At 47.8% G+C, this 15,627-nt stretch overlaps 1 protein-coding gene across 1 annotated transcript in view; it reads left to right on the forward strand.

The window, feature by feature from the left end:
* The window catches only part of LOC140202104 (calcium-activated potassium channel subunit alpha-1-like), an 87,300-nt gene that overhangs the window by 14,141 nt on the left and 57,532 nt on the right, over nt 1–15,627 (forward strand). The window contains exons 7-10 of the mRNA XM_072266962.1: nt 1,897–2,067; nt 5,711–5,802; nt 9,314–9,424; nt 10,737–10,842. Coding sequence (XP_072123063.1) covers nt 1,897–2,067; nt 5,711–5,802; nt 9,314–9,424; nt 10,737–10,842 — 480 coding nt within the window. The remainder of the gene's footprint in view (nt 1–1,896; nt 2,068–5,710; nt 5,803–9,313; nt 9,425–10,736; nt 10,843–15,627) is intronic.

Here is a 15,627-nt window from a genome sequence, read left to right on the forward strand (position 1 = left end):
AGGGAGCTTAAGGTAATGGAACCCTTAGGAGGCAGTGTTCATAATAGAATTGAATTTACCCTGCAGTTTGAGAGGGAGAAGCTAAAGTCTGAGGTATCAGTATTACAGTGGAGTAAAGGAAATTACAGAGGCATGAGAGAGGAGTTGGCCAAAATGGATTGGAAGGAGACACTAGCAGGGATGACGGCAGAACAGCAATGGCTGGAGTTCTGGAGGCATTTTGGAAGGCACAGGATAGATACAGCCTGAAGATGAAGAAGTATTCTAAAGGGAGGAGAGGCAACAGTGGCTGACAAGAGAAGTCAAAGACTGCATTGTGTAAAAGCAAAAGAGAGGTCATATAATAGAGCAAACATTAATGGGAAGCCAGAGGATTGGGAATCTTTTAAAAACCAACAGAAAGCAACTAAAAGAGCATAAGGCAGGAAAAGATGGAAAATGAAGGTAAGCTGTCAAGGTGCCGCACATGAGGTGGCTGAACAGGATGAGAGCCCGTGGTGTTACAGGAAAGACACCAGCATGGATGAAGCATTGCAGGAGGCCAAGAGTGGGCAGAAAGGCTGAGCAACAGGAAGAAGGAGAGACCAGGAGAGAAGAACATCACAAATGTGAATTGGAGTCCCCAGTCCACAGCCCACCTTGATCAGCCCTTGCATCTTCCAACAGCACCCAGAGAGAGAGAGAGAGGTCATTCCAACAGAAGGGCCTTCCCTCGGGAGCAGTGAATGAGAGGGAGAGAGAGGCTGGTAGACGGCACTAAACATTCTCACACCTCGTTCCAATCTTCCTCATTACCTTAAACGGTGAGATTGTAGAGAGATGGAGTCGATCACGGGCTCACGCCCCATCTCCAGGCCGCATGCTTGGGCGGCAACCTCGTGGTACCCTCTCGGAGACGGCAAAGCACCAGATCTCCTGATCGGCTTGAAAACACACCGCCAGAGTGTAGATAACAGGCTCCAGCAGGAGCAGAGCCTCGTCTGAAACTTAAAAAAGACATAAAAGAAATGAAGCTAATTGCCCCGTGACCATCTCGAGGATGTCTTCCTTGGTAGTGCTGCTTGCTGGCACCATCTTCTTCACAGTGTTATTCACGGGATTAGATTAGATTAGATTATGAGGACACTCAGTCCTCGTTCATTGTCATTTGGAAATGCATGCATTAAGAAATGATACAATGTTCCTCCAGTATGATATCCTAGAAACACAGGACAGACCAAGCCTAAAACCACATCATTATAACATATAGTTACAACAGTGCAAAGCAATACTGTAATTTGATAAAGAGCAGACCATGGGCACAGTAAAAAAAGTCTCAAGTCCCGATAGACTCATCATCTCACGCAGACGGTAGAAAGGAGAAACTCTCCCTGCCATGAACCTCCAGCGCCGCAAACTTGCCAATGCAGCACCCTGGAAGCACCCGACCACAGCCGACTCTGAGTCCGTCTGAAAACTTTGAGCCTCCAACCAGCCCTCCTACACCGAGCACCGAGCACCATCTCAATACAGGCCCCTCGGCCCATTCAGTCCATGCTGACCGTGGGTGCCCATAGCTAATCCGAATTTCCTGCATTTGGCCCAACTCCCTTTACGTCCTTCCTATCAAGATGCTTTTTAAATGATTTTAATCCACCTGTCTCACCCACTTCCTCTGGTAGCTCATTCCACTTCCTCACTGTCCTCTGTGTGAAAACATTGCCCCTCAGATCCTTAAACTTTCCACTCACACCTGTGACTCCTTCCCTGGGGAAAACGCTGTGACCATGCACCTTATCTACACACCTCATGGTCTTCTAAGCCTCTATAAGTTCACCATTCACCCTCCTACGCCCTTAGTTCCCAGCAGGAGCGCCTTCCCAGCGGATCACTAGTGGACCTGTTCTGTACTTCCAGATTGAGAATTCCGGAGATCCCTGGAGGCAGGAGAACAACAGCCAACAGTTGACCTACTGGCAGTGTGTCTATCTACTCCTAGTCACCATGTCGACCGTCGGCTTTGGTGACCTGACTGCCAGGACCACTCTCGGCCAGGTCTTCATGGCCTTCTTCATCATCCTGGGCATGGTAAGCCTACAATTGTACAGTGACCGCCTGGGGAATCTTCACGTACCCTGCCCGTCTGCCCCAAGGGGGCTGGGAGAAAGGATCAGTGTAACCCATCATCGTTCAGTCAACAGCCTCTCCCCAACACCCCAACACTCCTAGCAGGAGCCAAACTGACACTGTGCTGCCTGGCCAAAACCCATCAAGATAAAAATTGAATATTAACCTTATTTTATCATGCGTACATGAAAACATACAGTGAAATGTGTCGTTAGCGTCAATGACCAGCCCAGTCCGAGGGGCAGCCCACAAGCGTCCAGCACCAACAAAGCATGTCCACAATTTGCTAATCCTAACCCGTACGCCTTTGGACTCTGGAGGGAAGCTGGGGCACCTGGGGAAAGCCACATGGTCACAGGGAGAACGTACAGACTCCTAGTAGACAGCACCAGGAATTGAACCCATATCGCTGGCACCGTAAAGCGTTGTACTAACTGCTATGCCACTCTGCTGCCCTATATCACTTGGACAATGAATTGATATTTCATTTATAGATCATAAGACTAGAAGACATAGGAGCAGAATTAAGCCATTTGGCCCATCAAGTCTGTTCCACCATTCCATCATGGCTGATTTGTTATCCCTCTCAACCCTGTTCTCTGGTAACCCTTGACCCCCTGGTTACACTTTGGCTTTCTCTATTATGGCCACCCTCGGCTAGGTCTCAGGTGTGAGGTAACTTTTGATCTGGTTTGTACCCCCTCAGGAAATGCCCACACACAAGAAGACCAGTTTGTCAGGCTGACAGATGGTGTGCAAGCCCTCTGGTAATGAGGAGCTCAGAAAAGTGAGGATCTAGTCACCAGAGGCATTACCACCAACAACATCCTGGGAACATCACCGACACCAGCCACAGAGATCCCCCGGTCACAGCGAGAAGGGGCAGAGGTCCCCTGGTCACAGCGGGAGAGGGGCAGAGATCCCCTGGTCACAGTGGTAGAAGGAGAGGAAGGGATGGAACTCACCTGGTCACACCGGAAGGGGGAAGAGGAAGGAATGGAGCTCACCTGGTCACACCGGGAGTGGGAAGAGGAAGGAATGGAGCTGGAAAGTTCAGACGTTGAGTGACCCATGGAGGGTGACTCAGTCACGACAGCTCAGAGCCTTGTGACATCTCCAAGGCACAGTGGGGAGGATAATGGGACACCTTTCAGCTGGCTGAGTGCAGCTCGATACTGTGTAGAGCCGGGGAGCGTGCGTGGTCTCACCCGTTCCACGCTTTTAATGAATGGGTGATTGACATGGACTATCCAGAGCTGCTCCCAGCTAGACCCAGATTTCAGGCATGAGGCGGCTTGGATGGGGACAAAGGAAAACATCAAAATCTGTAGGAACTGAATCCAGAAACAAAGACAGAAATATCAGATCAGTTTGAGTGCTTGCCTTTAATGGTAGTGCAATATAACAGGAATATACAGGCCCTTCGGCCCAACTAGTCCATTCTGGCAGCAGTGTTTGCCCAGCTAGTCCCAATTTCCTGCAGTTGGCTCATATCCCTCCATGCCCTCTCCCCATGTACCTGTCCAGGTTTTTCTTAAATGATAATATTGTACCTGCCTCAACCACTCCCTCTGGCAGCTTGTTCCATATACTCACCAACTCATCACCCTCTGCGTGAAACAGTTGCCCTTGTCATCATCATCATTATGTGCCGTGTCATATGACATGAGCGGGGACCATGATTGTTTTTGGCAGATTTTTCTACAGAAGTGGTTTGCCATTGCCTTTTTCTGGGCAGTGTCTTTAGAAGACGAGTGACCCCAGCCGTTACCAATACCCTTCAGAGATTGTCTGCCTGGTGCCAGTGGTCACATAACCAGGACTTGTGATCTGCATCGGCTGCTCATACGACCATCCACCACCTGCTCCCATGGCGTCACATGACCCTGATCGGGGTGGGGGGTGCTAAGCAGGTGCTACACCTTGCCCAAGGGTGACCTGCAGGCTTGTGGAGGGAAGGAGAGACTTACATCTCCTTTGGTAGAGACGTACTGTATCACCACCCCACCACCCTAGTTTCCCCTCAGGTCCTTTATAAATCTTTTCCCTCTCACCCTAAACCTATGCCCCCTAGTTCTGGGGGAAAGACTGTGACCATCTACCTTGTTAGTACTTCTCATTATCTTAGTCACTTCTACAAGGTTGCCCTTTCAATTCCCAAGGGATCTCTGTCTTTGTTACTGGAGTCCAATGTGGCAGACATAAATTCCACCAGCCAATTTTATTCTGGCTTCCCCACCCCCCTTCCTTTCCAGTCCTGATGAAGGGTCCTGGCCCAAAATGTTGACTGTTCATTCCTCTCCATAGTTGCTGCCTGACCTGCTGAGTTCCTGCAGCAATTTTGTGTGTGTTGCTGTAGATTTCCGTCGTCTGCAGAATCTCTTGTGTGTGTGTAGAATATGGAAGTTATCAGTGTTTCAGTCACTATGGTTGCCTCCTCTCTCCCCCCAACACCCCCCCGCACCGTACTTCCATACCTTCCTGGATGGAGTGGGATAGCTGGGACAGTGAAGAGGGGTCTTTTAGAACCAACACCGAAAAAAGTGGCCCTCAGCCCAGATACTGTCTGCCCAAGTCCTCACAGGGAGATGTTTTAGAATGTGGAATTGACCCTACGGAGGAGGGGGAGGATGAGGTGGGGAAAGGGTAGTTTACCTCATGAGGGAGGGACAGATGGATGTGACGCTGTGGGGAGATGGTGGAGGGTGGGTGGAGGCTGGTGTGAAGGAGAACTTCCTGGCTTGGGGCAGAGGGTTTGGACAATCTGTTCAATGCTGAGTGGGGCAGTGGTAAGGAACACTAGGGATAAATGGAGTATTTCCACCTCCCCCCACCTCCATTTCCCGTTGTGTAATAGTGGCTGGTCTTAAATGTTCACATTTGTATCCTTGGAAACTTGTAATGGATATTACACACAAAAATGCCAGTGGAACTCAGCAGGTCAGGCAGCATCAGGTCTCTTTCAGTCTGTCCTGGTCTAATATGTTGACTGTTCACTCCCCTCCACAGATGCCACCCAACTTGCTGAGGCCCTCCAGCAATGATCTATCCATTTATCTGTATGTCTGTCTGTCTATCCATTTGTCTGTCTTTCTATCTATCGATCATTCTGTCTGTCTATCTGACTATCTCTCTGTGTGTCTGACTACCTATCGATCAATCTGTCTGTCTGTCTATCTATCTATCAGTCTGTCTATCTATCTCTCTATCATTCTGTCTGTCTATCTATCTATCTCTCTATCATCCTGTCTGTCTATATATTTAGGAATACAGCTCAGAATAGGCCCTTCTGGTGCTTCGAGCTGTGCGGCCCCAGCAACTCCAGACAACCCCAATTAACCCTAATCTAACCACGAGACAATTTACAGTGTCCAATTAAGCTACCTGGTACATCTTTAGACCATGGGAGGAAACCAGATGACCTGGGGAAGACGCACACCTTCTGCAGGGACTCCATACAGAGGATGTAGGATTAAATTCCGAACTCCAATGCCCTGACCTGTAATAGTGCCGCGATAACTGCTAAGCGATTGTAACTGTCGGGATTTTGTGCGTATTGCTCAGATTTCCAACATCTTACAGAATCCCTTATCTCTCCAAACAGGTGCTGTTTGCAAGTCATGTCCCTGAGATCATTGAGATCATTGGAAGCCATCACAAGTACACAGGCTCCTACAGAGCAGTCGTGGGTAAGAAGTGAGTATCTCCAACGGAGTACTCGTGGGTAACTGAATATCTCCAACGGAGTACTCGTGGGTAACTGAGTATCTCCAACGGAGTAGTCATGGGGAAGTTGGTATCTCCAACCTCCTTGTGGTTCATTGCATGCTTTCTGGTCAATCAGATTTTACAGCTCGCTGGATGTATCTGAGGCACCCGAGGCTAGATGATAGGTGTGAAACTGTTATGATTTGTTACTTCAAAAATGGATCAAATGAAAAACACAGGAGATGGAATACGTGTGTTCTCTTCATTTTTACTTTAGTGAGTCTCGCACTTATGACTTTGTGATGTAATGCCATTCACGTACTTTCTCATATAACCCATAATGAATTATGTAGACAAAGAATGCTTAATGAAACAATATGTTTACAATATGACTCAAGTATTACTGTTGAATACACAGCAGTGGGGATGTGCTCGGGTGAGGTGACTGACAGTTTCTCATCCAATGCTCTATCAGCATTGGGCAGAGCACACAGAGCTTTGTCAGCTGTTTCGGACCTGTATCTAAGGAAGGATGTGCTAGCATTGGAGAGGGTTCAAAGGAAGTTCACAAGAATAATCCCAGGAATTAAAGGTTAATTTATGAGGAGCACTTGATGGCTCTCGCCTGTATCTCTGAGTTTAGAAGAATGAGGGGCAATCTCGTTGAAATCTATTGAATATTGAAAGGTCTAGATCGAGTGGACTTGGAGAGGGTGTTTCCAATAGTAGACTATAGGTAACAGCCCCAGAATAGAATGCTCCTTTACAATAGAGAGGAGGAATTTCTTTAGCCAGGGGAGGTGAATATGTGGAATTCATTATCACAGACGGCTATGGAGACCAAATCATTGAGTATATTTAAAGCGAAGATTGATAAATTCTTGGTTAGTAGGAGTGTCAAAGCTTACAGGAAAATGGGGTTGAGAGGGATAATAAATCAGCCACGATGGAATGGCGGAGCAGACTTGAAGGCCTGAATGGCTAAACTATGCTTCTATATCTTATGATCTTACGGTCTAATGCTTTTACCTGGAACCTGGATCTTTGAGGCAGGTGGACACCATGGCCAGGCAGAGCCAGTTGCTCTGGGACTCAGAAAGAGAACAGTAGAGTTCTCAGAATCAGCATTGATGGTACCTCCCTGTGCCCACACCTCATCCATCTGTCCCTCCCTCGTGAGTTAACCCATCCCCTCCCTACCTCCACATCTCCCCACAACACCTCATCCATCTGTCCCTCCCTCGTGAGTTAACCCATCCCCTCCCTACCTCCACATCTCCCCACAACACCTCATCCATCTGTCCCTCCCTCGTGAGTTAACCCATCCCTCCCTCGTGAGTTAACCCATCCCTTCCCTACCTCCACATCTCCCCACAACACCTCATCCATCTGTCCCTCCCCACAACACCTCATCCATCTGCCCCTCCCTCGTGAGTTAAACCATCTGTACCTCAACCACCTCCCCACAGCACCTCATCCATCTGCCCCTCCCTCGTGAGTTAACCCATCCCTTCCCTACTTCCACATCTCCCCACAGCACCTCATCCATCTGTCCCTCCCTCGTGAGTTATACGATCCCTTCCCCACCTCCACATCTCCCCACAACACCTCATCCGTCTGTCCCTCCCTCAACCACCTCCCCACAACACCTCATCCATCTGTCCCTCCCTCGTGAGTTAACCCATCCCTTCCCTCCCTCAACCACCTCCCCACAGCACCTCATCCATCTGCCCCTCCCTCGTGAGTTAAATCATCTGTATCTCAACCACCTCCCCACAGCACCTCATCCATCTGCCCCTCCCTCATGAGTTAAACCATCTGTACCTCAACCACCTCCCCACAGCACCTCAACCACCTCCCCACAACACCTCATCCATCTGTCCCTCCCTCGTGAGTTAACCCATCCCTTCCCTCCTTCAACCACCTCCCTCCTCTACAGGCCGGTTCCATATTGTACAGCTCCTTCCAGCTGAGGGCCACTTCTGTCATGGGCCCTGAAATACAGCTTCAGCAGGCAGTCAAGAAATGTGATGGCGGCGGGGGAGTGAAGTGTGGTAGAACACAGGAAACGCGATGGGGAGGAAAGTGAGGTGAGGTAGCCTCAGGTAGAACACAGGAAACGCGATGGGGAGGAAAGTGAGGTGAGGTAGCCTCAGGTAGAACACAGGAAACGCGATGGGGAGGAAAGTGAGGTGAGGTAGCCTCAGGTAGAACACAGGAAACGCGATGGGGAGGAAAGTGAGGTGAGGTAGCCTCAGGTAGAGCACAGGAAACGCGATGGGGTGGAAGTGAGGTGCTCACAATACAAGTGAGGCCTCACCAGTGCTTTATAAAGCCTCAACATTACATCTTTGCTTTTATATTCTGAAAATAAATATAAAAACTTTACCGGGAGCGTTGTAGACCATGGCCAGAAGTATTATTGAGGATCCCTATCACCCATCCTACAATCTCTTTGACTCACTACCATCAGGAAGAAGGTTCAGGAGTATCAGGACTAGGACTGTCGGACTGGGCATCAACTCCTTCCCACAGGCACTAAGACTAATGAATACCCTGCCACCACTAATGTCTTGTCACTAGGACAGTGGGTTGTTTACTGTTTACCTGTGCTGCACACTACATGCATTTCAAATTATATTTTATTAACTTGTTTCTGGTGATATTTTGTTTTATGTGCTGTGTGTGATATATGTATTGTGGGTTCACCGTGGTCCAGAGGAACGTTGTTTCATTTGGTTGTATGGATGTACAGTCAGATGACCATAAACGTGAAACGGTGTTGTGTTTGTTTGTTTGTATGTACAGTCAGATGACCATAAACTTGAACGTGACCCTGATTCACCTGAGATCTGAGTCAGTGTGCATCCACAGAGTAGCAGCAAGAGAACATAGTTGTTCAGTATCCCTTAGGAACAGGGAACCAGGCCTGTCTCACCTCCGAGGAGGCTAGCCCGTGACTTTATTTAGATTTATTTAGAGATACAGAACAGAACAGGCCCTTCTGTCCCACCGAGCCCCACACCCTGCGCCCCAGCAACCCCCCCAACTTAACCCTAGGTGAATCTCTGGAGTTCCTTGCCCAGGTGGCTGTGGAAGCCCAGCTATTGGGTATATTTAAGGCAGAGGTTGATAGATTCTTGATTGGTCTGGGCATGAAGAAATACGGGGAGAAGGCAGGAGATTGGGGCTGAGAGGAAAAGTGGATCAGCCATGAGGAAATGGCAGAGCAGACTTGTTGGGCCAAATGGCCTAATTCTGCTCTTCTATCTTGTAGTCTTATGGACCATTTGCAATGACCAATTAACCTGATATCCGGTATACCTTGGGACTGTGAGAAGAAACTGGAGCACTTGGAGTACCCACACACGGGAAGAACACACAAACTTTCTTTGGGAGGAGGGTGAAACTGAACTCTGACCCCTGATGCCTTGAGCTGTAATAGCGTTGTGCTAACTGCTACACCACCGTGCCGTCTCATCTCTCCGTTCTGTTCCAGGCACATTATAGTGTGTGGCCACATCACCCTCAGCAGTCTTCACGAGTTGCTGAAAAACTTCAGCTGGAAGGAGAGGGAGGAGAGTTCAACCATCATTGTGATCCTCGAGGAGTGAGTATGCAACTGACAGCCTCTACCCCCCTCAATAGATTCCCGTCAAAAATTAAACAAAGAACATGAGGTCGGGACTTCTGTCGGGTAGAAGTGGGGTGTGGGGAAAGAGAGTACAGTCACACCCATCGACACCCAACTCTGACCAGTTCACCCAGGGACTGTGTCCTGGAACCTAACTCCAGGCCAAGCACTCTCACCCGGTGCCGGCTGATCTGGGGCAGAGGGTGGTGGGGGGGGGTGGGGGGGGTGGTGTGGGTATACAAGGAGTGTGGTCTTGTGACCAATCGTGTTGAGCAGAATGCAAAGTCAAAGTCAAGGTCATCTGCACAAATCCACGTGTGCACAGGTGCAATGAAAAACTTCCCTGCAGCAGCACCACAGGCACACAGTGTCAGAGTTAGGCAGCAGTCACAAGAAAATCAAATCAGATCAGAGGTGACTTGATAGAGGCATAGATCGAGTGGATAGCCAAAGATTTTTTTCCAGGGTGGAAATGGGTAATACAACAGGACATAAGTTAAGAAACAGGGTGGAAAGTATTGGGGGGGGGTGGTGTCAGTGGCAGGTTTGTTACACAGAGAGTGGTGGGTGTGTGGAACGCCTTGCCAAGGGCGGTGGTGGAGGCAGGTACATTTGGGGGGCATTTAAGAGACTCTGAGGTAGATACATGGATGATAGAAAAATGGAGGGATATGTACCAGCAAAGGGTTAGAGTGATCTTGGAGTAGGTTGAAAGATCAGTAGAACATCAAGAGCCAATGGGTCTGTACTGTGCTGTAATGTTCTGTGCTCTAACTTAAATATAAAATATGCACAGTTCTTTATAAGAAGGAAAAACAAACAAAATGTATTTTAGTGCAATGTGATCGTTGTGGTCACAGTGTTGCCATACAGAGGCAGTGCCATTTGGCCCAAGAACTGAATGGTTGAAGGGAAGTCAGTGTTCCTGAACCTGGTGGTGTGGGACTCCTGGCTGATGAGAAGATGACATGGCCCAGATGGTGGGGATTTTTGATGACAGATGTTGTCTTCCTGAGGCAGTACCGCCCACAGGTACTACTGATGGTGGGAAGGGATGTGTCTGTGGGCAGTGGAATGGTATCTCTCACATAATGATGACCTCCGGTCTGTCTCAGCTGCCCATGTTCTGCACTAGGTACCGACTGATGCACCAAGGGTGGCTGCTAACACGCATCACCCATCGTGGTCACCTAACCATTTATCATGGACACTCATCCAAGTTGCTCTAAGCCTGGTTTCTCTGGAACTGCCTCTTGGCTGACACTTCCTGTTTCTTCACCTGTTCCAGCTTTATTCCTGGTCTGGAGCTCCAGGCCCTGTTCAAACGCCACCTCATACAGATGCAGTTTTTCCAGGGATCGGTTCTGAAGCCGACGGATTTGGACAGGGTTCAGGTGAGTGCCCCGTGGCTGAGGTGTGCCTGCTTTTCATTCCTTTGGTTACTGGGCAGAATCAGCCATGAAACCAGCTGGCAGGTTTCATCAGGGACTTCTAATACTTTCATCAGAAACTTCTAATCCTCTCATCAGAGACTTCTAATCCTTTCATCAGAGACTTCTAATCCTTACATCAGAGACTTCTAAGCCTTACATCAGAGACTTCTAAGCCTTTCATCAGAGACTCCTAATCCTTTCATCAGGGACTTCTAATCCTTTCATCAGAGACTCCTAATCCTTTCATCAGGGACTTCTAATCCTTTCATCAGGGACCCCTAATCCTTTCATCAGGGACTTCTAATCCTTTCATCAGGGACTCCTAATCCTTTCATCAGAGACCCCTAATCCTTTCATCAGAGACTTCTAATCCTTTCATCAGAGACTCCTAATCCTTTCATCAGGGACTTCTAATCCTTTCATCAGAGACCCCTAATCCTTTCATCAGGGACTTCTAATCCTTTCATCAGAGAGTCCTAATCCTTTCATCAGGGACTTCTAATCCTTTCATCAGAGACCCTTAATCCTTTCATCAGGGACTCCTAATCCTTTCATCAGAGACCCCTAATCCTTTCATCAGAGACTTCTAATCCTTTCATCAGAGACTCCTAATCCTTTCATCAGGGACTTCTAATCCTTTCATCAGAGACCCCTAATCCTTTCATCGGGGACTTCTAATCCTTTCATCAGAGACTTCTAATCCTTTCATCAGAGACTTCTAATCCTCTCATCAGGGACTCCTAATCCTTTCATCAGAGACTTCTAATCCTTTCATCAGAGACTTCTAATCCTTACTTCAGAGACTTTTAATCCTTTCATCGGGGTCTTTTAATCCTTAAATCAGAGACTTCTAAGAGACATTAAGATAGGCACATGAATGTGAGGAAAATGGAAGGATAAGAACATTGTGTAGGCAGACTTACTGACTGCCCATTATGCTGCTGGCGTTTAGGGCAGCAATGAAGGTCCTCCATCTCTCTCTGTCCTTGGCTATCTTCTCTATCGTGCCCCAAGTGTGGTTCAGGGTCCTCACTTCTGCCTCTACGGTATGGCGCCTTTGTCTTTGGTCTCCCGTTTTCCCTCCGCCCTTCAGGTGTCCAGTGAAGTGCTGCCTTGTTGGTGGAGTTGACTTCTCTTCTCATCACGCGCCCAATCCATCTCCAGTGTTTCCCTGCAATGATTGTGGCAGCAGAGATGAGTTTAGTTGGCCATTGGATTACTAATTTAATTGGAACGGCACAATGTTGTGGGCTGAAGGGCCTGTTCCTGTGATGTACTATTCTGTGTTCCTGCTGTGATACACAGGAGGCCATTCAGCCCATCAGCTGGCTGCTGACTCCCAGCAGGATGATCCCATCAATCCAAATGCAAGGTTTTGACCTTTTGACCTGAAATGTGGCCTCCGTCCTCCCCCCCCCCCACCCGCCCATGTCTGCTGCATGGCCTTATGAGTTCCTCCCGCAGGTTTGTGTGTTCCTTCAGGTTCCAGCATCAGCTCTCTCTCATGATCTCTTCAATCTCAGTGCCTTCGCCTCCACCTCCTTATGTCCGTGTAATGCCTGCGCTTTATTCTCCCTCCCATGTTCATAGTTCACCTTTTCATTTCTGCCACCCATCCACTGGGACCAATTCACAGCGGCATATTAACCCAGCGAACTGTCATGGTCCTGTCAACCCACCGACCTCTCACGGTTGTGTTAACCCAGCGACCCGTCGCGGTCCTGTTAACCCAGCGACCCGTCGTGGTTGTGTCAACCCACCGACCTGCTGCGGTCGTATTAACCCAGCGACCCGTCGCGGTCACATTAACCCAGTGACCCATCGCGGTCACATTAACCCAGCGACCCGTCGTGGTTTCATTAACCCAGTGACCCGTCGCGGTCACATTAACTCAGCGACCCGTCGCAGTCACATTAACCCAGCGACCCGTCGCGGTCACATTAACTCAGCGACCCGTCGCAGTCATGTCAACCCAGACCCGTCACGGTGTATTAACCCAGTGACCTGTCGCGGTCGTGTCAACCCAGCGACCCGTTGCGGTCGTGGGTCTGACTGAGTTTATGTATTTAGAGATACAGCACAGTTATGACCCCCCCCCCCCTCCACCCCCGGCTTGATGTGCCCACTGTTTCACTGTTATAAATGTCATTCCCACAGGAGATATCTTTTCTCCAGAAAAAGTTTTTAGATGGATATTTGCAGGCTTCAGTTTAGTATCTCTGAAATGCAGTTCAAACTCATTTTGTAGAATGACTGAAACAGCTGTGCCGGTATCCAATTCCATTTTAATTAGTTTGCTGTTCATTTCTTGTGAAAACTATATTGCTTGCTTGTTGTTAGTTTTCACATTGTAAATCTCAAGGCCACCCAATCCTGTGTCACTCGCATTATCAGATTTTTCATCCACACCATGCAGATTAGTGCTCTTTTTGCAGATGCAAATTGACTTTTTATCTTTTTCTCTTCCCTGTGCAGTTCATTTATTTTTGTCTGTCCAACATGCTCTTTTTTTTTGTATGTGTCTTACTTTGTTGCATTTTCTGCCAGTTTCACCTTTAAACTCGCAAGGGTCTGGTGTATGTGAGTCTCCGTCACAATAGTAACACAAACTTGTTTGGTCAGCCCAGTTTCTGTTTAGACGTTGCAATTTTGTTCACACTTGCTTTCATTCCTGACTGCAACTCGATTGTATCTCTGACTGCTGTTTCCATTGGTACGGTGATTTCAACTGCTCTTTTAAACATTAGTTGTGCCTCAGTTAGGAACAGTTTTTGAGTGATTCCACAAACTAAACGATTTCTCGATGCATCACTGAACTGACAATACTCAGATAGCTTCTTCATTTCAGCCATGTACACTGAAGTAGACTCCTTCCCTTTTTGATTCAACTTATGAAACATAAAGGATTCTGCAATCAACACTGGTTTTGGTTCTAAATGTTCCTGCATTACTTTCACAATATCAGCAAAACTCATTTCAGCTGGTTTGGTTGGAGCAGTTAAACTTCGAAGCAAATTGTATGATTTTAAATCCAATGTGCTCGGCAAGATTTTACATTCTGCTCTCACTGCCTATTTCATTTGCTTTAAAATACTGCTCAATCTGCTCAGTAGATTGTTGTGTGATCAAACACGTCAATCTTTTCAATGTAGCCAGCAACTTCTAATTTTTTATGATTTTTATCACCCAGTACTCACTGTTTATGAACCTGTGAATTCTTCCAGTTTTTGCCTGACTTTTTAACTCAATCATCTCTGCACATGCTTGTTTTTTTGTTATTCGCTGTCCCACACTGTGCTTTTTAAAAACTCAAACGTCTCACTGTGCTTCAATAGGTTGGTTGCTATCTCAAGTTTGTTTCAAAAATACCTCATCACCACTGATATGTTTTGTAACTTCAAAACATTAAACTAATTCAAAGGAAAACAAGAGAGCCAGGAACATGAGTCCAACTTTGGATTTTGCTTTAGCGAGGTGCGCACATATCACGTGGTGATGTGATGATGTACGCCATTCACGTACTTTTACATATAACCCATAATGAATTGTGTAAACCACAAAGAATGCTTAATCAAACAATATATTTATGATATTACTGAAATATTAAATACACTACAGCTATCTCTCTGCAACAGTGCCTCAGCACCTTCGAGCTGATGGAGCTCTTCCCCTCCCCCCCAACATGTGTGGGCGTGCCAAGCACATCTGGTCCAGGCTGAGAAAATGTCACCAACTGTGAACCACTAACACAAGAGATTCTACAGATGCTGGAAAACCAGAGTAACAGGCACAGGGAGGGCAGGAGATCGGGTCTGAGAGGAAAAAATGGATCAACCATGATGAAATGATGGAGCAGACTCGATGGGCCAAATGGCCTGATTCTGCTCCTATGTCCTAAGTCTTATAAAATGCCATGAGAACTCAGCAAGTCAGGCAGCATTGATAGAGGGGAATAAACAGTCGACGTTTCAGGCTGAGATCCTTCATCAGAATCAACATGACATCTATTCAAACCTCTGGTCCAGAGATGGCCCCTGAAGAGTGACCGTGTGTCCAGGTTCCTGTGCAGTGACAGAAACTCCACTGGAACTCACCGACCTGGGGAGAGTGGGTCGTTAGCCCTCATTAACATGACCTTCCAACCTCAGGCATCGACCACAAGGATCGCTAGTCTTCGTGCTTAGTCTGCTGACCCAACTCCATCCAAGTGGTTTGGTGGCCTTCAGCTATGAAGTACTTTGACCTGGACTCCGGTCTGACCTCCAACTCCACCTCATCCCTGTCCCTAAACCATAACGTTAGGTTGAGAGTCTGCGGGCAGTGGGCAAATCAGCCCTCTTGTGCTTTTTGATCTCCTCACTTGAGATTCAGATTCATGCCATCCTGCCACTTTGATCTGGCCCACGCCTTCATTAACCAGGTCCAACACTTGCCTTTCTTGGATCTTACCCCTCCTGACACAGGAAATCGGGTTTGAGGGGGTGTAGTCAGGGTTAATCGGGGTGTGTCTAGGGTTTGTGGGGGTGTAGTCAGGGTTAATCGGGATGTGCCTATTGTTTTCCATTGAGAGTGGGGGAGATTCAAACAAGAGGACATGAGTTGAGAGTTAAGGGGCAAAAGTTTAGGGGTAACATGAGGGGGAACTTCTTTACTCAAAGAGTGGTAGCTGTGTGGAATGAGCTTCCAGCAGAAGTGGTCGAGACAGGTTCGAAGTTGTCATTTAAAATTAAGTCGGACAACTATATG

The sequence above is a fragment of the Mobula birostris genome, chromosome 8, assembly GCF_030028105.1.
Source record: "Mobula birostris isolate sMobBir1 chromosome 8, sMobBir1.hap1, whole genome shotgun sequence".
In the NCBI taxonomy this organism is placed as follows: domain Eukaryota; kingdom Metazoa; phylum Chordata; class Chondrichthyes; order Myliobatiformes; family Myliobatidae; genus Mobula; species Mobula birostris.